This window comes from Anomaloglossus baeobatrachus, chromosome 5 (assembly GCF_048569485.1).
Source record: "Anomaloglossus baeobatrachus isolate aAnoBae1 chromosome 5, aAnoBae1.hap1, whole genome shotgun sequence".
NCBI lineage: Eukaryota > Metazoa > Chordata > Amphibia > Anura > Aromobatidae > Anomaloglossus > Anomaloglossus baeobatrachus.
The window spans coordinates 417,994,483-418,015,023 of record NC_134357.1 but is presented as its reverse complement, the minus strand read 5'-3'; the positions used below and the strand labels follow the sequence as shown (position 1 = coordinate 418,015,023).

The following is a 20,541-nucleotide window of genomic DNA, read 5'->3' as shown; positions in this document are numbered from 1 at the left end:
CCAGCACCCGCCCCTGTTTTTTTGTATACACATGTTGTTCATGTTGAATGGTTTCAGTTCTCCGATATTCCTTCGGATTGAATTTGCTTAAACCAGTTTATTGGCTTTCCTCCTTCTTGCTTTTGCACTAAAACTGAGGAGCCCGTGATCCCACGGGGGGTGTATAGGCAGTAGGGGAGGGGCCTTACACTTTTAAGTGTAATACTTTGTGTGGCCTCCGGAGGCAGTAGCTATACACCCAATTGTCTGGGTCTCCCAATTAGAGCTAGAAGAAAAGGAATTTACGGTAAGTAAACAAAATTCCCTTCTTTGTCTATATACCCTCCTGTATTGCTCAGAGGAGACAACAGCATGTCGTCCACAAATAGCAAGGGTGCCAAAGCACAGACTTACTATGCTGCCTGTGCAGCATGTACGGCTATACTGCCGGCAGGTTCCACTGACCCTCATTGTGTGCAATGCTCGGCCCCTGTGGCACTTTCTCAGCCGGAGCCTCTGCTAAGGGCGGCCCAGGGAGAACCACCTGTTAACACTGTCCAGGTGACAGGGACGGAGTTTGCAGTTTTTACTGAAAGACTTTCTGAGACTATGGCTAAGATATTAGAAGCCTTGCAGTCCAGGCCGGCATCTCAAGCCAGGGGCACTGTGGAATCATTGCCCCCTGGTCCCCCTCAGTTGGAACAGCAATGTCCTCCCGGGGTGTCTCATGGATCCCAGGGTGAGGTCTCTGACACGGACCGCAGCCCCAGACCGATTAAGCGAGCTCGCTATGATATCCCCTCGACATCATCACAATGTTCAGGGTCTCAGCGAGAGGACTCTCTGTATGATGAAGCGGAGGTAGCTGATCAGGATTCTGATCCTGAAGCCGCTCTCAACCTTGATACTCCTGATGGGGACGCCATAGTGAATGATCTTATTGCGTCCATCAATGAAATGTTGGATATTTCTCCCTCAGCTCCTCCAATGGAGGAGTCAGCCTCTCAGCAGGAGAAATTCCGTTTCAGGTTTCCCAAGCGTACAATGAGTATGTTTCTGGACCACTCTGACTTCAGAGAGGCAGTCCAGAAACACCGAGCTTGTCCAGATAAGCGTTTTTCCAAGCGCCTTAAGGATACACGTTACCCCTTCCCCCCTGACGTGGTCAAGGGCTGGACTCAGTGTCCCAAGGTGGATCCTCCAATCTCCAGACTTGCGGCTAGATCCATAGTTGCAGTGGAAGATGGAGCTTCACTCAAGGATGCCACTGACAGACAGATGGAGCTCTGGTTGAAATCCATCTATGAAGCGATCGGCGCGTCTTTTGCTCCAGCATTAGCAGCCGTATGGGCACTCCTAGCTATCTCAGCTGGTCAGGCGCAAATTGACGCACTCACACGTACGTCTGCGCCGCAGGTGGCGTCTATAACCTCTCAAACGTCGGCATTTGCGTCCTACGCTATTAATGCTGTCCTGGACTCTGCGAGCCGTACGGCGGTTGCAGCCGACAATTCGGTGGCAATACGCAGGGCCTTGTGGCTGCGGGAATGGAAGGCAGATTCGGCTTCCAAAAAGTGCTTAACTGGATTGCCATTTTCTGGCGACCGTTTGTTTGGTGAGAGATTGGATGAAATCAAACAATCGAAGGGAAAGGAAACATCCTTACCCCAGGCCAAACCAAAAATACCCCAACAGAGGAGGCGACAGTCGAGGTTTCGGTCCTTTCGGGGTGCGGGCAGGTCCCAATTCTCCTCGTCCAAAAGGCCTCAGAAGGATCAGAGGAACTCCGACGCATGGCGGTCTAAATCACGCCCTAAAAAGACCGCCGGAGGTGCCGCTACTAAGGCAGCTTCCTCATGACTTACGGCCGCCTCACACCGCATCCTCGGTCGGTGGCAGGCTCTCCCGCTTTTGCGACACCTGGCTGCCACAAGTAAAAGACCGTTGGGTGAGAGACATTTTGTCTCACGGTTACAGGATAGAGTTCAGCTCTCGTCCTCCGTCTCGATTCTTCAGAACATCTCCGCCTCCCGAGCGAGCCGAGGCTCTTCTGCAGGCGGTGGGCATTCTGAAGGCAGAAGGAGTGGTGGTCCCGGTTCCTCTTCAGCAACAGGGCCACGGTTTCTACTCCAACCTGTTTGTGGTTCCAAAGAAGGACGGGTCCTTCCGTCCTGTTTTGGACCTAAAACTGCTCAACAAACACGTAAGGACCAGGCGGTTCCGGATGGAATCCCTCCGCTCCGTCATCGCCTCAATGTCCCAAGGAGATTTCCTAGCATCGATCGATATCAAGGATGCTTATCTCCACGTACCAATTGCTCCAGAGCATCAGCGCTTCTTGCGCTTCGCCATAGGAGACGAACACCTTCAGTTCGCGGCACTGCCGTTCGGCCTGGCGACAGCCCCAAGGGTTTTCACCAAGGTCATGGCTACAGTAGTTGCGGTCCTCCACTCTCAGGGTCACTCAGTGATACCTTACTTAGACGATCTGCTGGTCAAGGCACCCTCTCAAGAGGCATGCCAACACAGCCTCAACGTTACTCTGGAGATTCTCCAGAGTTTCGGGTGGATCATCAATTTTCCAAAGTCAAATCTGACACCGGTCCAATCGCTGACATATCTTGGCATGGAGTTTCATACTCTTCCAGCAATAGTGAAGCTTCCGCTGGACAAACAGCGTTCACTACAGACAGGGGTGCAATCTCTCCTTCAAGGTCGGTCACACCCCTTGAGGCGCCTCATGCACTTCCTGGGGAAGATGGTGGCAGCAATGGAAGCAGTCCCTTTCGCGCAGTTTCACCTGCGTCCACTTCAATGGGACAGCCTACGCAAGTGGGACAGGATGCCGACGTCCCTAGACAGGAACGTTTCCCTCTCTCAGGCAACCAAAGCTTCCCTTCGGTGGTGGCTTCTTCCCACTTCATTATCGAAGGAAATCCTTCCTACCCCCATCCTGGGCGGTGGTCACGACGGACGCGAGTCTGTCAGGGTGGGGAGCAGTTTTTTCTCCACCACAGGGCTCAGGGTACGTGGACTCAGCAAGAGTCCTCACTTCAGATCAATGTTCTGGAGATCAGGGCAGTGTATCTTGCCCTAAAAGCGTTCCAGCAGTGGCTGGAAGGCAAGCAGATCTGAATTCAGTCGGACAACACAGCGGTGGCTTACATCAACCACCAAGGTGGGACACGCAGTCGGCAAGCCTTCCAGGAAGTCCGGCAGGTTCTGCTGTGGGTGGAAGCCACAGCATCCACCATATCCGCAGTTCACATCCCGGGCGTAGAAAACTGGGAAGCAGACTTTCTCAGTCGCCAGGGCATGGACGCAGGGGAATGGTCCCTTCACCCGGACGTGTTTCAGGAGATCTGTTGCCGCTGGGGGATGCCGGACGTCGACCTAATGGCGTCACGGCACAACAACAAGGTCCCAACATTCATGGCTCGATCTCAAGATCACAGAGCTCTGGCGGCAGACGCCTTAGTTCAGGATTGGTCGCAGTTTCGGCTTCCTTATGTGTTTCCTCCTCTGGCACTGTTGCCCAGAGTGTTACGCAAGATCAGGGCCGACTGCCGCCGCGTCATCCTCGTCGCTCCAGACTGGCCGAGGAGGTCGTGGTACCCGGATCTGTGGCATCTCACGGTCGGCCAACCGTGGGCACTGCCAGACCGACCAGATTTGCTGTCTCAAGGGCCGTTTTTCCATCTGAATTCTGCGGCCCTCAACCTGACTGTGTGGCCATTGAGTCCTGGATCCTAGCGTCTTCAGGATTATCTCAAGAGGTCATTGCCACTATGAGACGGGCTAGGAAACCTACGTCCGCCAAGATCTACATTTCTCGAACGGCGCCCCTGCGCCGCTCGGATGCACTCTTTGTCCTTGTCGCTGGTCGGCGTAAAGGGACACAAGCTTCCAAATCAACCCTGGCTCGGTGGATCAAGGAACCAATTCTCGAAGCTTACCGTTCCTCGGGGCTTCCGGTTCCCTCAGGACTGAAGGCCCATTCTACCAGGGCCGTGGGAGCGTCCTGGGCCTTGCGACACCAGGCTACGGCTCAGCAGGTGTGTCAGGCAGCTACCTGATCGAGCCTGCACACTTTAACGAAGCACTATCAGGTGCATACCTATGCTTCGGCAGATGCCAGCCTAGGTAGGCGAGTCCTTCAGGCGGCAGTTGCCCACCTGTAGGACGGAGCCGTTACGGCTCTATTATGAGGTATTATTTACCCACCCAGGGACTGCTTTTGGACGTCCCAATTGTCTGGGTCTCCCAATAAGGAGCGACAAAGAAGGGAATTTTGTTTACTTACCGTAAATTCCTTTTCTTCTAGCTCCAATTGGGAGACCCAGCACCCGCCCCTGTTTTTGTATAACACATGTTGTTCATATTAAATGGTTTCAGTTCTCCGATATTCCTTCGGATTGAATTTACTTTAAACCAGTTTATAATTTTTTCCTCCTTCGGGCTTTTGCACCAAAACTGATGAGCCCGTAGCAGTACGGGGGGTGTATAGGCTGAAGGGGAGGGGCTTTACACTTTTAGTGTAATACTTTGTGTGGCCTCCGGAGGCATAAGCTATACACCCAATTGTCTGGGTCTCCCAATTGGAGCTAGAAGAAAAGGAATTTACGGTAAGTAAACAAAATTCCCTTCTTTTCAATTAAAGCTATTGTTTTTATACTTTGACTATTGCTAGATCATTGCTAGCTTTCTCTACATTTAGTTTTCATGTTATGAAACCTGTCATGTCCCAAATTGCTGTTCTCCTGCAATAAACGGATTTTTGTGTACTCACCGTAAAATCGTTTTCTCTTCATTGGGGGACACAGGACCATGGGTGTTATGCTGCCTATCCATAGGAGGACACTAAGTAGATGCAAAAGCATAGCTCCTCCTCTGCAGTATACACCCCCTGGCCGGACCAGGCAAGCTCAGTTTTAGTACACAAGCAGTAGGAGAAAAAAACATTAAAAACTTACCTCAACAGAGGAACATGAGAAAAAAGTCATAACCAAATAAGGTACTGCGAGAACCAAGGCCCCGCAGTGCAACAGGGTGGGTGCTGTGTCCCCCAATGATGGCTAAGAGAAAACGATTTTACGGTGAGTACACAAAAATCTGTTTTTCTCTGACGCCTCATTGGGGAACACAGGACCATGGGACGTCCTAAAGCAGTCCATGGGTGGGAAACATAAAAGAAGACAACACAACCCAAGGACTAGGAACCAGTCCCGGACAGCCTGGAGCGCCTACTGAGAGAGGTGCTCTACTGCTGTTTGCAGAGTTTTCCTACCCAGATTTTCCTCAGTTGAAGCCTGGGTATGGACTCTGTAATGCTTTGAAAACGTGTGTAGGCTAGACCAGGTCGCAGCTTTACACACCTGTTCCACTGAAGCCTGATGCCGAATGGTCCACGAAGCGCCAACTGCTCGCGTGGAATGAGCCCGCAGCCCACTAGGAATGGGCTTGAGTTGCAAGCGAGCCAGCGTCGCCTTTGAAGCTGCTTGTCCCTTCTTAGGCCCCTCAGGAATGATGAACAAAGAGTCCGTTTTCCTAAAGGGGGCTGTCCTGGATATGTAATATCTGAGAGCTCCGACGAGGTCTGACGAATGCAGAGACCTTTCCACCCTATGAACTGGATGTGGACAAAAGAAAGGCAGGACAATGTACTCGTTCAAATGAAACGGGGTAACAACCTTTGGAAGGAAATCCGGGAGAGGGCGCAGAACCACCTTGTCCTGGTGAAAGATCAGAAAAGGCTCGCGGCAAGAGTGCTGCCAGCTCCGAAACCCGTCTGATGGACGTAATTGCCACTAAGAATGTTACCTTCCAGGACAGAAGAGCAAGGGAGGATTCCTTGAGAGGTTCAAAAGGAGACCTCTGGAGACCGTCCAGAACGAGGTTGAGGTCCCATGGTTCCAGCGGCCGTTTGTACGGGGGAACTAGATGGGAAACGCCCTGGAGGAAGGTCTTGACTTGCGGTTTTTGAGCCAGGCGGCATTGGTAGAAGATTGAGAGTGCTGAGACCTGCCCTTTAAGGGAACTGAGAGCCAACCCCGCTTGCAAGGGAGATTGTAGAAAATCGAGAATTCTGGGGATGGCCAGAGGCATAGGCTGGACGTTAGTTTCCCTGCACCATGAAAGGAAGATTTTCCACGTACAATGGTAAATGCGGGATGAAGCAGGCTTTCGGGCGCTGATCATGGTGGAAATAACCGCAGGGGAGAATCCCACTCTTGTTAAAAACCCAGGTCTCAATGGCCATGCCGTCAGCTTCAGGGCTCTGGAGTTCTGATGGGAAATGGGCCCTTCTGATGGGAAATGGGCCCTTGGGTCAGCAAGTCATTGGATGTCTGGAAGGCACCACGGTGCGTCTGTGAGCATTTGTACTAATTCGGTGTACCAGGCGCGCCTGGGCCAGTTCGGTGCTATCAGTATCACCGGGACTCCCTCTGTTTTGATTTTTCTGATTACTCACGGCAGCAGGGGTAGAGGTGGAAATTTGTAAGGCAGGCGGAAGTGGTGCCAGGAGCAGACTAGAGCATCCGCGCCGATGGACTGCGGGTCGCGTGACCTGGCTATGAACGCGGGTACCTTTGCATTCAACCTTGAGGCCATTAGGTCCACGTCTGGTGTGCCCCAGCAAGTGCAGATGTGTAGAAACACATCTGGGTGGAGGGACCATTCTCCGGCAGCCAGGCCTTGGCGACTCAAAGTCTGCTGCCCAGTTCTCTACCCCCGGTATGTGTACCGCTGATATCACTGATCCCGTCGATTCGGCCCAGCTGAGGATCTTGTGGGCCTCGAGATAAGCCGCTTTTCTGCGGCTGCCCCCCTGCCGATTGATATAGGCTACAGCTGTCGCATTGTCCGATTGGACTCGAATCTGACGACCAGCTAGCAGGGGGCTGAACGCGAGGAAGATCGCGTGGAGTTCCAGGATGTTGATGGGAAGGATAGACTCCTGTGACGTCCAACGTCCTTGAGCTTTGTGGTGCCGGTACACTGCTCCCCAGCCTAGGACGCTGGCGTCCGTGGTCCGGACCAGCCAGTTCGCTGGGAGAAAAGATCTCCCCTTCGATAGGGATGAGGACCGAAACCACCAGCGGAGTGCGTACCTGACTGAAGGCGTCAGGTGAAGATGTCTGTCCAGGGAGAAGGGGCTCTTGTCCCAGGCCGCTACAAGGGCTAGCTGCAGTGGGCGAAGTTGCAGTTGAGCAAAGGGTACTGCTTCCATACCCGCCACCATCCTGCCGAGCACTTTCATGCTGAATCGAATGGGGCGACACGGAGGACGTAGAAGGCAGCGTACCGCTCGTTGAAGAGTGAACGCCTTGTCCTGAGGGAGAAGGATCAAGCCCAGACGGGGTGTCCAAGGACCTGCCCAGGAAGGTGATGGATCGTGATGGGATCGGGGATGATTTGTCCAGATTCACTAGCCACCCTAAGCGGGATAGGGTGTCCACAGTCATCTGTACGCTGGTTGAGCAGTCGTGGAAGGAGGGGGCCTTGATGAGGAGGTCGTCCAAGTAAGGGAGAACGACTATCCCCTGGCGTGAAGGACGCTCATGGCGGCCGCCATAACTTTGGTGAAGACCCTTGGTGCGGTGGCAAGGCCGAAGGGTAGAGCTACGAATTGAAAATGGGAGGAACTTTTGGTGATCTGGGGCGATGGGTATGTGCAGGTACGCGTCCTTGATGTCTATGGAGGCGAGGAATTCCCCTTCGACCATGGATGCCATAATGGACCTTAGGGGCTCCATTCTGAATCTCCGTACGTGCACATGTTTGTTTAGGTGTTTGAGGTCCAGGATGCGTCGAACTGACCCATCCTTTTTGGGGATCACAAAGAGGTTGGAATAAAAACCCCCGAACTTCTCATCGTCTGAGACAGGTATTATTACTCCTGCTGTTTGGAGCGAGTGGATTGCTGAGAAAAAAGCTTCCTATCGTTTTCGAGTCTTTGGGGGGTTTGAGAGAGAGAATTTCAGACCCGACCCCCGAGTCGGTTCTATGTGGTAACCGGAAGACACAAGGTCTCGCACCCATTTGTCGTCTGAGGCGGCAACCCAGATGTGATGAAAGAGCCGCAGTCGACCTCCTACAATGAGTGTGTCTTCCGGGGCGCCGAAGGAGTCATGAGGGGGGAAAACGTTGTGGCCGAATCTCCCTAGACCTGGAGTGTTTCGGTCTAGGCTGCCATGACGAAGTGAGTTTCGGGGAGAGCTGAGGTGGTCGGTCCCTGCGTAGTCCGCGGCTGGTAGCGGGGACAGCACGGAATGTCGACCAACCAAATGAGTTCCGAAAGGAGCGGAACGAGGACTGTGGACATCTGGTGAAGGGCGTCCTGGACTTCAGCTGGGGGAGGGAGGTACTCTTTCCTCCGGTGGCGTCAGAAATGAGCTTGTCCAGACGTTCGCCAAACAATCGGTCTGGAAAAAAAGGAAGGCCCGTGAGAGACTTCTTAAAGGCAGAGTCCGCTCGCCATTGTCGGAGCCAGAGAGCTCTACGGTTGGCTATGGTATTTGAGGCGGCAAACGCTGCGCAGGTAGCAGCGTCCATGGAGGCCTGGATGAGGTACTCCGCCGCAGCGGCCATTTGAGCTGTTACCTCTGTGAAGGTCTGAGTGAACTGGGATTCCTCAAGCGAAGTGTTAAGGGATTCTGCCCAGACCGAGATCGCCTTTGCGACCCACACAGCGGCAAAGGAGGGCGAGAGGGAGGAACCCGCAGCCTCAAAAGCAGAGCGGGCGAGGTGCTCCACCTGTCTGTCGGGTCCTTGATGGAGGAGCCATCGGGTAAAGACAGGAGCGTCTTTGTGGTAAGGCGGGAGACCGGGGGGTCGACCGAGGGCGGATCGGCCCAGCCCTTAGGGGCAGGTGAGGCAAAAGGGTACCGAGACTCCATGAGTTTTCGGTTACCGAAGCGCCTGTCAGGCTTCTCCCTTTGCTTTGTGAGGATATCCTGAAACTCTGGGTGATCAGCGAAAACCTTTTGGGGTTTCCTTGCCCTCTTAAAGGAGACCGCATGGTCAGTGGTAGTGGATGGGGGATCCTCCACATGCAGAGTTTGGTTGATTGCGGCTATAAGGGAGTCTATTGCAGTTTGATCATCTGGGGGTGATGAAACCAAGGAATCCTCCTGGTACAAACAGCATTCTCCCTCCTCCAGCTCTACAGAAGCCGTGGAGCGTGTGGGAGAGCCCCTGCAATCGGTGAAGCATGTGCCCGGATTACCTCAGAAGGATCCTCCATAGGGGTATCCTCAGGCTGTGTTCCGTCCAGGGACCCAGAAGGGTGTGGAGGACGACATTGCATAGCCAGCACCAGGTTCTGTGACAGTTTTTTATGGATTGGGACAGAAACTGTGCCCATTCCGGTGGGCTGGGAGCCCTAGGCTCTGGGCTGACTGTTACGGCGGTGGTGGCAGGGGGTCTTGGGGGGCTATAGGGGCACAGGACTCAGAGAGAAGAGGTGTGTTTACGTGGTAGCACAGCGTGGCAGGCAGTGCAGACTGAGTAATAGACTATGTGGGCCTTAGTACTCTTAGTGCCCTTAGATTTTTGCATGTTCCTAATAGGAGTATGCCAGGAGGGGGAGCAATGCTCAGCAGAGCTACAATTGATAGCAAGCACCTTACCAGAATCAGCCGATAGCCCTGTCCTCAGGAAGGATTAAGCTGTATGAAGATCTCGCACGCTTCCTGGGGGGGGGGCTTATCGCGCCCGCGGTGGGTGGGGCTTAGCGCTAAAAGAGCGGGAAGATGAGTCAGTGTGACCCCCCCCCTCTGCTGTGGGTAGTAAAAAATGGCGGGAAGGGAGCTTCTGAGTTTTCCTCCCTCTCCCTACAGTCAGCGCACAGTTTATCAGCCGGCTTTTGCTGGAGCAAATAAACAGAGCAGATAATACACAGCGTGAGTCCCTGAGCCCTGGGTCCTCCCCCTGCCACCGGGAAATTATCTGCAAGACTTTCTGCAAACAGCAAAACTTCCCCCTCCTCCAGCCAGCAAGCTAGAGAAAATTAACACTGTGTGTGCAGGATCCTTGCTCCTTGCACATAAATACTGTAAATGTCCTGGGAACCTTCCCTGCAGCGTCTTTTCTCCCTTTGTCTGGGAAACTAGTCAGGGGGGATCTCACCTTTTAAAACACTGCTTTCCAGGCAGTGAAAATAGCAGAGCCAGCTTGCTGTGTGGGTGTCATATTCAACTCCGAGCCTGCAGAGAGGGGCTGAGGAATTAGTGCCATCTTCATCTCAGAGCCTGCAGAGAGGGGCTGAGGAATTAGTGCCATCTTCATCTCAGAGCCTGCAGAGAGGGGCTGAGGAATTAGTACCATCTTCATGTCAGAGCCTGCGGAGAGGGGCTGAGGAATTAGTGCCATCTTCATCTCAGAGCCTGCAGAGAGGGGTTGAGGAATTAGTGCCATCTTCATCTCAGAGCCTGCGGAGAGGGGCTGAGGAATTAGTGCCATCTTCATCTCAGAGCCTGCAGAGAGGGGTTGAGGAATTAGTGCCATCTTCATCTCAGAGCCTGCGGAGAGGGGCTGAGGAATTAGTGCCATATTCAACTCAGAGCCTGCAGAGAGGGGCTGAGGAATTAGTGCCATCTTCATCTCAGAGCCTGCGGAGAGGGGCTGAGGAATTAGTGCCATCTTCATCTCAGAGGCTGAGGAATCCGTGCCATCTTCATCTCAGAGCCTGCAGAGAGGGGCTGAGGATTGGGTTATAGGGCACAGGCCTCTACCCTGGGCTTTGGAAAATCGGTGTCTATGGAACCCGTCGTCCAGCACAGGATCCAGCGTCCACGGGAGGGGGTACGTGTAGGCAACACTTCACGTTCCCGCCCGTTGATGGTAGTGGGAGATCGGTCCCAAAAGGAAACAGTCGCCCTCAAAAAAATAACAAACCTTGAAAGGAAGTGCCTCCTTCAGACACTAAGCTAAAACTGGGCTTGCCTGGCCCGGCCAGGGTGTGTATACTGCAGAGGAGGAGCTATGCTTTTGCATCTACTTAGTGTCCTCCTATGGATAGACAGCGTAACACCCATGGTCCTGTGTTCCCCAATGAGGCATCAGAGAAATGGAGTTAATCTGCATGTTAAATCGTTCATAAACTGCCCGGCTACTTGTAGGAAATTAACTTTATTCTTCCCGTCAGCATACGGATTTCAATCACAGCCACGCTTCAGTCACTGCTCAGTGCCAGCTATTGAACGTTTTTTTAACCTGAAGTTTAACCCCTTATCTTCATGTTAAAAGCATTTGGGAACACAACAGGTTCTCTTTTAGTACTATAGTCAGAACAAATGATGTCTGTTAAACTCACACAATTCCAATGATGGACTTTTATTAAGGGTTGGAAATTGTAGTAATCGATTGTAATTAAAAAGTCGACATGGCCTTAGCTTACTGTGCAGTAAAGCTTTTCTCTCCTGTACGATCACAGGTTCTGCACAGTGCTGGAGTATTGCGAGGGCAACGACCTTGACTTCTACTTGAAGCAGCACAAGCTTATGTCCGAAAAGGAAGCTCGATCCATCATAATGCAGATAGTAAATGCCCTCAAGTACTTGAATGAGATTAAACCCCCAATCATTCACTATGACCTGAAGCCAGGCAAGTATACAGCGGTTTGCATTGGGTTTGGGTGTTTGTCATGTTATTCCTTTCTATTCACTGTGACTTGTTTTCCCACTGTATATTTTGGTATACTCTTTGCTTAGAAAGCTGCTTAGTTCTCTTTTCACTTTTAGTATTCATACGCTCACAATACTGTATAAATCATGGAGTATGCAGGGCACTCTGTCTTTTGTATTATTCAGATGCTTCATTCTCGTGTTGGTTCGGCATCTGCTATGTATTTTTTTTTCTGAGGTTGTTTTATTTAGTCTTGTTGCACCCAGTCCAATATACTCTTCCATTGTAGTAGGTGCTATTACAAATAGACTAGCAGAGAAACTGTATATTATGTCATTTGCTGCCTTCTAAAACATTATTTTGTCATTTTCTAGGTAATATTCTATTGGTTAACGGTACTGCTTGTGGAGAAATAAAAATCACTGATTTTGGACTTTCTAAAATAATGGATGATGACAGCTATAACTCTGTGGATGGCATGGAGCTCACTTCCCAAGGAGCTGGCACATACTGGTAGGTATTCATAATAATCAACTTGATTAGTTAAACCAGTTTTTTGGCATATAAGCTGCGGTCACCATCACTGGGATCTTAAATACAGCATTCTAACATGCTGGATATAAGAGCCCAGACCGCTGGGTATAACATAAACACTTTATAATACTCGCCTAGAAGGTCACTCCAGTGCACAACGGACGGATGGGTGGCGCCGTTTTCCGGGACTGGCACCTCCCCTTTCAGCCATCTTGGTCTTCCTTATACTGAAGCCGCGGTGCATGACGCGTCTACATCATACACACGCACCAGCATTGAGGTCCTGGGGGTCACAGGACCATGGGACGTCCTAAAGCAGTTCCAGTAAATTAAATAAAAAAAACACAATAGTTGACCCTGCAGATTGCCCAGCAGACAGTGGCTTGTGGTACCAATACCTAGCTCACATTGGAAGATACTATAGAATGGATTTTGTAGCGTTTGACAAGGTTATGGTCTGAGTCCCAGGTGGCAGCCTTGTGGATTTGACCAACAGACGTTGTTACCGGACTGGCCTTGTGGAATGAACAGTGGCTCAAAAGGTCAAAGATTTGCCTATGTCTTATAGGCTTCAAAAATAGTCAACCTATTCCATTTGGTCATGGTAATTTTTAGAGGTTAACAAGCCCTTGAAAACTGTTGGAGATTCCAAAAGGAGAATCTGAACATTCCCTGACTGAAAGATAGGCCCTGATAGCTTTTAACTACATCCCCTTTTCCTGAGAGCCATAACTGTTTTATTTCTTTATCGTTCCTATGGGAGACCCAGACATTGGGTGTATAGCTTCTGCCTCCGGAGGACACACAACGTACTACACTCCCTGGAGAAACCAGATCTAGCCAGTTCATTGCTTTGTGTTCAGGAGGCATACATCCACACATGCATTCTCATCTGATTTTTCATTTTTGGAAAGAGTTTGAAGAAAAGCGGGTCCAAGTCTGGACCCCCGACATGTCCCTTCTCACCCCACTGTGTCGGCGGTGCTGTTAAGGTTGATTCCAAGGCTGGAGCCTTACATGCCGCGCTCCTTCACCATCCCTCGGGCTCTGGCTTGAAGTGGGAGCCAGCACGGTTCTCCATGCTTTGCAGGAGACCGGTCTCCATCCGCAGCCCTTCAGGATCCTGCTGGACGGAGCACTCATCCCCAGGGACCTGGCCCTGCGTCTCAGCAAGCTAAGTACCTGAGACGTTTATATTCTGGGGGTCCCTGTACTTTATTATGGTGGGAGAGTGTGCTGAGTGAGTTTTCTGACATTTCAGGCCGGTTCTCTGGCTGTCGCCTGAGAATTGCGCCGATTGTGCCTGCGCGCCGGCCGCACCGCTCAAATTTAGGCCCCGGCTTCGCCGGAGGCCTACTTTCGGTTTCACTGCCCTCACATGTCATTCATGCAGAGGGACAGTGCGGCTCCGCCCAGCGGCTGTTTTGCACAGGAGAGAGACACTCCTCACTGAGTACATGTCTCCTCCCCTGTAAGTCTCTTTGGCCCTCCAGATCCCGCTCTGAGTTGGTCCCGCCCCCTCTCCTCGCTCCGGCGCCATTTTATCAGCGTTTTTCTCTGCGATCATCACTGGCTGCAGCATCCCTGCTGAGGTGCTTGGGGGTCCGGGCTTTGGGATCTGGAGGGCACACAACACCGCTTCAGCGGTCTGGTAAGCCTCTGTATATACTGTATATACTCTCTGGGGGTCACTCTAGCAGAGCCCCCACTTCAGCAGCATGTCTCACACGAGGAGCAAGGCTCCAAAGCTATATTCAGTATGCACTGCATGTAAGCTCGTGCTTGACAATGCCTCAGCCTGGAATCGCACCCACAGTGGTCTCTCCGGCTGCTCCGGCTCCTGTGGCTGAACCCCCGGCTTGGGTAGAATCCTTATCTAGGTCTATCTCCCAGTCTTTTGCCGACTCCATGGGACAGCTGTCCCGGACTTTGCTGAACATGCATCAGCGCCCTTCACAGGGTGCCTCTGCTGCTAGGGCTCTCTCAGCGGAGCTCACAGAGGATTCTTCATCTGGTCCCAGGCCCCGTCCTCCTAAGAGGAGACGTAGGGCTCCCTCCCCTTCCTCGTCCCGCGGCTCTGTTTCAGAGGCTGACTCGCAGGACGAGGAGGATGCCTTTACAGGGGGCTCGGATGCTACCTCCATGTGCCCCATTGATCTGTCCGAAAGGGACTCCGATGTTAGTGATTTGATTGCGTCCATTAATTCTGTACTGGATCTCAATCCGCCAGTATCAGAGGAGCAACCCTCTCTGGTAGAAAAGCACCAGTTTACCTTGCCTAAGAGGACAAAGAGTGTTCTTTAACCACTCCAGTTTTCAGGCCGCTGTGACCAAGCCTAGGGCCTGTCCTGACAAACGCTTCCCAAAGCGTGGTTCTGATGACCGTTTTCCCTTTCCACCTGAGGTGGTCAAGGAGTGGGCTCATTCACCAAAGGTAGACCCTCCGGTGTCTAGACTTTCAGCCCGGACCGTGGTATCAGTGGCTGATGGCACCTCTCTTAAGGATTCCACTGACCGTCTGGTTGACCTTCTGGCCAAATCTGTATATGAGGCGGCAGGGGCCTCGTTCTCCCCATCTTTTGCAGCAGTGTGGGCTCTCAAAGCCATCTCTTCTTCTCTAGAGGAGATGCATTCCCTCGCCAGGGAATCTATGCCCGAGATGGTTGCCTTAACTTCCCAAGCTTCCGCTTTTTCATCCTGTGCCATGTCTGCCATGCTGGAGGCTTCTCACCGCACTGCGGTGGCTTCGGCTAATTCCCTCGCTATCCGCAGGATCTTGTGGCTTCGAGAATGGAAGGCAGATGCTTCTTCAAAGAAGTACCTTGCTGGGCTCCCTTTTGCTGGGTCCAGGCTATTCGGTGAACAACTGGATGAAATTATTAAGGAAGCTACTGGCGGGAAGAGTACTTCCATGCCACAAACCAAAACCAGGAAACCTGTCCAGGGTAGGAACCAGTCGAGGTTTCGTTCCTTTCGTTCCTCCAACTGGTCGTCCTCTAAGCCCTCGGCCTCGTCCACTAACTCAGCCAAGGACAAAAATCCAACTGGCGCACAAAGGCGCGTCCACAGAAGACCGCAGGAGCTGCTGCCACTAAGGCAGCCTCCTCTTGACTATCTGTCCGCGCCAGCAACATCCTTAGTCGGTGGCAGGCTCTCCCACTTTGGCGACGCGTGGTTTCAACACGTCTCCGATCAGTGGGTGCGGGATGTCATCTCCCACGGCTACAGGATAGAATTCTCTTCCAGCCCGCCAAACATATTTTTTCTGTCAACTCCCCCCTGTTCCAAGGCCGCCGCCTTCTCTCAGGCCGTGGCATCCTTGCAGGCCAACGGAGTAATTGTACCGGTTCCCACCCGGGAACGATTCAGAGGTTTCTACTCAAATCTCTTCCTAGTCCCCAATAAGGACAGTTCCTTCCGGCCCATCCTGGATCTCAAGCTTCTCAACAAGCATGTTCAGGTGCGGCATTTTCGCATGGAGTCTCTGTGATCAGTCATTGCCTCAATGACCCAAGGGGATTTCCTGCCATCCATCGACATCAGAGATGCCTATCTGCATGTGCCAATTGCAGTTTCTCACCAGCGTTGGCTACGTTTTGCAATCGGAGAGGACCATTTCCAATTCGTGGCTCTCCCCTTCGGGTTAGCCACGGCCCCTCGGGTATTCACCAAGGTCATGGCAGCAGTGATTGCGGTCCTGCACCTACAGGGGTTGGCAGTGATCCCTTACCTGGACGACCTTCTAGTCAAGGCTTCATCCAGCACAGACTGTCAGCGGAGTGTCTCGCTCACTCTCGCCACTCTAGCCCAATTCGGGTGGCTGGTCAATCTGCCCAAATCCTCTCTGAGTCTCACGTACCTAGGGATGCAGTTCGAGACTTTGCCGGCACTTGTGAAGTTGCCCTTGATCAAACAGCAATCCCTCCAACTGGCGGTGCGCTCTCTGCTGAGGCCTCGCCGTTATTCCATGAGGCACCTGATGCAGGTGCTGGGTCAGATGGTGGCGTCAATGGAGGCTGTTCCCTTTGCCCAGTTCCATCTGCGTCCTCTGCAGCTGGACATTCTCCGCTGTTGGGACAAGCGGCCTTCCTCCTTGCACAGGTTAGTGGCTCTGTCGCCACAAGCCAGTAGCTCTCTTCAGTGGTGGCTTCGGCCCCTCTCTCTGTCTCAGGGACGCTCCTTCCTGGCTCCGTCCTGGGTGGTCCTCACCACGGATGCCAGGTCTATCCGGCTGGGGAGCGGTATGTCTCCACCACCGAGCACAGGGCACTTGGACTCCGTCCGAGTCAGCCCTCTCGATCAATGTGCTGGAAACCAGAGCCGTGCTCCTGGCTCTCCTAGCTTTTCACCATCTATTGGCGGGCAAGCACATCCGAGTCCAGTCAGACAACGCGACAGCGGTTGCCTACATCAATCACCAAGGCGGGACACGCAGCCGCCTGACAATGTTGGAGGTACAACGTATCCTTCAATGGACGGAGGACTCCAAGTCTACCATATCCGCAGTCCACATCCCAGGCGTGGAAAACTGGGAGGCAATTATCTCAGCCGTCAAACCGTGGACAGTGGCGAGTGGTCCCTGCATCCGACAGTGTTTCAGTCAATCTGCCGCAAGTGGGGCACTCCGGACGTGGACCTAATGGCATCCCGTCACAACAACAAGGTTTCGATTTACGTGGCTCGCTCCCACGATCCTCAGGCCTTCGCAGCGGACGCTCTGGTTCAAGACTGGTCCCAGTTTCGTCTGTCCTACGTGTTTCCCCCTCTAGCTCTCTTGCCCAGAGTTCTGCGCAAGATCAGAATGGAGGGCCGTCGAGTCATTCTCATTGCCCCGGACTGGCCCAGGCGAGCTTGGTACCCAGACCTGCTCCATCTGTCCGTAGAGGTGCCGTGGCATCTTCCGGACCGTCCAGACCTTCTCTCACAAGGTCCGTTTTTCCGCCAGAATTCTGTGGCTCTCAGATTGACGGCGTGGCTCTTGAGTCCTGGATCTTGACGGCTTCTGGTATCCCACCTGAAGTCATCTCCACGATGACTCGGGCCCGTAAGTCTTCCTCTGCCAAGATCTATCACAGGACTTGGAAAATTTTCCTGTCCTGGTGTCGCTCTTCTGGCCATTCTCCTTGGCCTTTTTCCTTGCCGACACTTCTGTCTTTTCTACAGTCCGGTCTGCAGCTGGGACTGTCCCTCAACTCTCTCAAGGGACAAGTCTCGGCTCTGTCAGTGCTGTTCCAGCGGCGTATCGCCCGGCTGGCTCAGGTCCGCACCTTCATGCAAGGTGCGTCTCGCATCATTCCGCCTTACCGGCGGCCCTTGGATCCCTGGGACCTCAATTTGGTTCTCACGGCTTTGCAGAAACCCCCCTTTGAACCTCTTAGGGAGGTTTCTTTGTTTCGTCTTTCACAGAAAGTGGTCTTTCTAGTGGCCATAACTTCCCTCAGGAGAGTCTCTGATTTAGCTGCGCTCTCTTCGGAGTCACCTTTTTTGGTTTTTCATCAAGACAAGGTGGTTCTCCGTCCGACTCCGGACTTTCTCCCTAAGGTGGTTTCTCCTTTCCACCTTAACCAGGACATTACCCTACCTTCCTTTTGTCCGGCTCCTGTTCATCGCTTTGAAAAAGCGTTGCATACTCTGGATCTGGTGCGGGCGCTCCGGATCTATGTGTTTCGCACCGCTGCGCTTAGGCGGTGCACCTCTCTTTTTGTGCTAACCACAGGTCGGCGCAAGGGCCTCTCTGCTTCTAAGCCGACCTTAGCCCGTTGGATTAGGTCCACCATTTCGGATGCCTACCTGGGTTCTCAGGTGCCTCCCCCGCCGGGGATCAAGGCACACTCGACCAGAGCTGTCTGTGCCTCTTGGGCTTTTAGGCACCAGGCTACGGCTCAAGTCTGTCAGGCTGCCACTTGGACTAGCCTGCATACCTTTTCAAAGCACTACCAAGTGCATGCTCATGCTTCGGCAGATGCGAGCTTGGGCAGACGCATCCTTCAGGCGGCTGTCGCCCACTTGTGAAGTTAGGCTCTGCCTACTTCTCAGTTTTTCTGTTTATTCCCACCCATGGACTGCTTTGAGACATCCCATGGTCTGGGTCTCCCATAGGAACGATAAAGAAAAAGAGAATTTTGTTTACTTACCGTAAATTCTTTTTCTTATAGTTCCGTATTGGGAGACCCAGCACCCTCCCTGTTGCCTGTTGGCAGTTTCTTGTTCCGCGTGTTATCACCGGCTGTTGTCGTAGACAGAGGCTCCGGTTGTTCCGGTTCTTGCTCCGTTTTTACTTGTGGGTGGCTATTCTCCTTCAGCTTTTGCACTAAACTGGCTAGATCTGGTTTCTCCAGGGGGTGTATAAGCTCAGAGGGAGGAGCTACACTTTTAAGTGTAGTACTTTGTGTGTCCTCCGGAGGGAGAAGCTATACACTCAATGTCTGGGTCTCCCAATACGGAACTATAAGAAAAAGAATTTACGGTAAGTAAACAAAATTCTCTTTTTTTCCATCAATCTTTCCATATAAAGAAACCATAAGTTTTACCATATAGTGTACTGGAAAAAGGCAAAATAATTCTAATTGCAATAAAAGTGCGATTGCCTGATAGTTTTAGGATATTGTATTCACAGTGTTCACTATATGGTAAAACTGATGTGTTGGTGTGATGCCTGAGGTCAGGGTGAGTTCGTAGACTCCAAACATGAATAGGTTTACTTTTATCTAAGGGGTTCAAAACATTTCAGAAGTTTGTCCAAAAAAACCCGCACTTTTTGCGTCATTTTCCATGATGCGTAGCGTTCTCATTTTTTGGGATCTATGACTCAGTTGCGGCTTGTTTTTTGCTTTTTGAACTGATGTTTTTAACAGGACAATTTTTGCGCAGAAGCGCTGTTTTGATCGCATTTTGCGCAAAATTTGCAGCGACCAAAACAATGTAATTTAGACGTTTTGGATTTATTTTTACCGCTATGCCGTTTACCGATCAGATTAATTGATCAGGTATTTCTGAACGTAGCAATGACAAATATGTGGGGTTTTTTTTTTGTTTTTAACCCTTTCATTTTCAATGTGGCGAATGGGGGGCGGTGATTTGAACTTTTTAGGTTTTGTTTCGAGTTTTTATAAAAAAAATTAAACTTCTTTTTTTTTTTTTTTTACTAGCCCTCTTACGGGACTATAAAGATCAGCAGTCTGATCACTCATTCTTTCCTATAGATCAGCAGTATTACTCTGATCTGCACAAAAGCAACTCTTCTCTCACTCACAACCCTCTGTCGGCTGTGAGAGGAACTGACGCATGATAGCTACAGGAGTCATCACATGACCCTGTGCTACCATGGCAACCATCGGATCCACGTGATCACATCACGCAACTTCTGATGGCTCCGGATAAATGACTGCTTACCGCGGCCCACTGTTACATCGCGCTGTGACATTTTCATTGTGTGCTGTAAGGGGTTAATAGGCATGAGTGGGTAGCGAATCCACTCGTGCTTGATAGCCGCACGTGTCAGCTGTTCAAATCAGCTGACATGTGCAGCGATCGCTGCCGGCGGCAGTAGGCAGGGATTAACCTAACACGATCCATGATGTACCCAGTATGACGTACCCAGTTAAAGACTTTATTCAGGGGCAGCACTACAGCAGGGAACACCTGGCTGAGGCAACCACCATGGGCCTTGGACTTTGTGAATAGTGCATTGGCTCTCTAATTACTGATGGTATGAAGAGAAGACTATTATGGCTCATGGGAGGATTGTTTCCAGACCAGTGCTGTACAGTAAATGAAGGTGAACGTTTTTGTGGAGAGTGACATGTCTAGCATGCCTGGTGAGACTAACAGAGACTAACTAATGCAGTGCTCCTCTGGGAAAGTATATATGCAGATTGGACATAGCAATCCTAAAAGTCAATATCGACCCGTTAACGAGCCTTACCACAAGACTTAAGATAAAAGCCAAACCAGAATCTCAATTTGCAGACAGTTTCTGGGTATTGTCCCTCTTCAGTGCAAAGTATAAGATCTGATTTGGCTACATGAGAGGCCTTATGACTGGGTTCCAAGGGGTAACATTTCTCCTTGTGGAGAGTGACAAGACATTAATACAGTCGTGTAGAAATCTTAGTTTCCATTTTTTTCTTCTCCAGGTATCTGCCTCCGGAGTGCTTTGTGGTTGGAAAGGAACCCCCAAAAATCTCCAACAAAGTAGACGTGTGGTCTGTAGGAGTAATATTCTACCAGTGTCTGTATGGGAGAAAGGTAATGTTGTCTAAAATTGTTTATATGTTGTGAACTGATTATAGATATATATGTTTGGTGCAGAACTCCGCTGATTCCAGTTCCTTGGGCTGAACAGGAGACGCCAAGCCAAAGGGCCAGATATGGCCATACAGGCTGCACTTTTACAAATGT

At 51.6% G+C, this 20,541-nt stretch overlaps 1 protein-coding gene across 2 annotated transcripts in view; it reads left to right on the top strand.

Moving 5' to 3' along the window:
• The window catches only part of TLK2 (tousled like kinase 2), a 197,334-nt gene that overhangs the window by 162,047 nt on the left and 14,746 nt on the right, over window positions 1-20,541 (top strand). For both annotated transcript variants that reach the window (XM_075350289.1, XM_075350288.1), the window contains exons 17-19: window positions 11,417-11,586; window positions 11,982-12,120; window positions 20,277-20,388. In XM_075350289.1, the coding sequence (XP_075206404.1) occupies window positions 11,417-11,586; window positions 11,982-12,120; window positions 20,277-20,388 (421 nt within the window). The remainder of the gene's footprint in view (window positions 1-11,416; window positions 11,587-11,981; window positions 12,121-20,276; window positions 20,389-20,541) is intronic.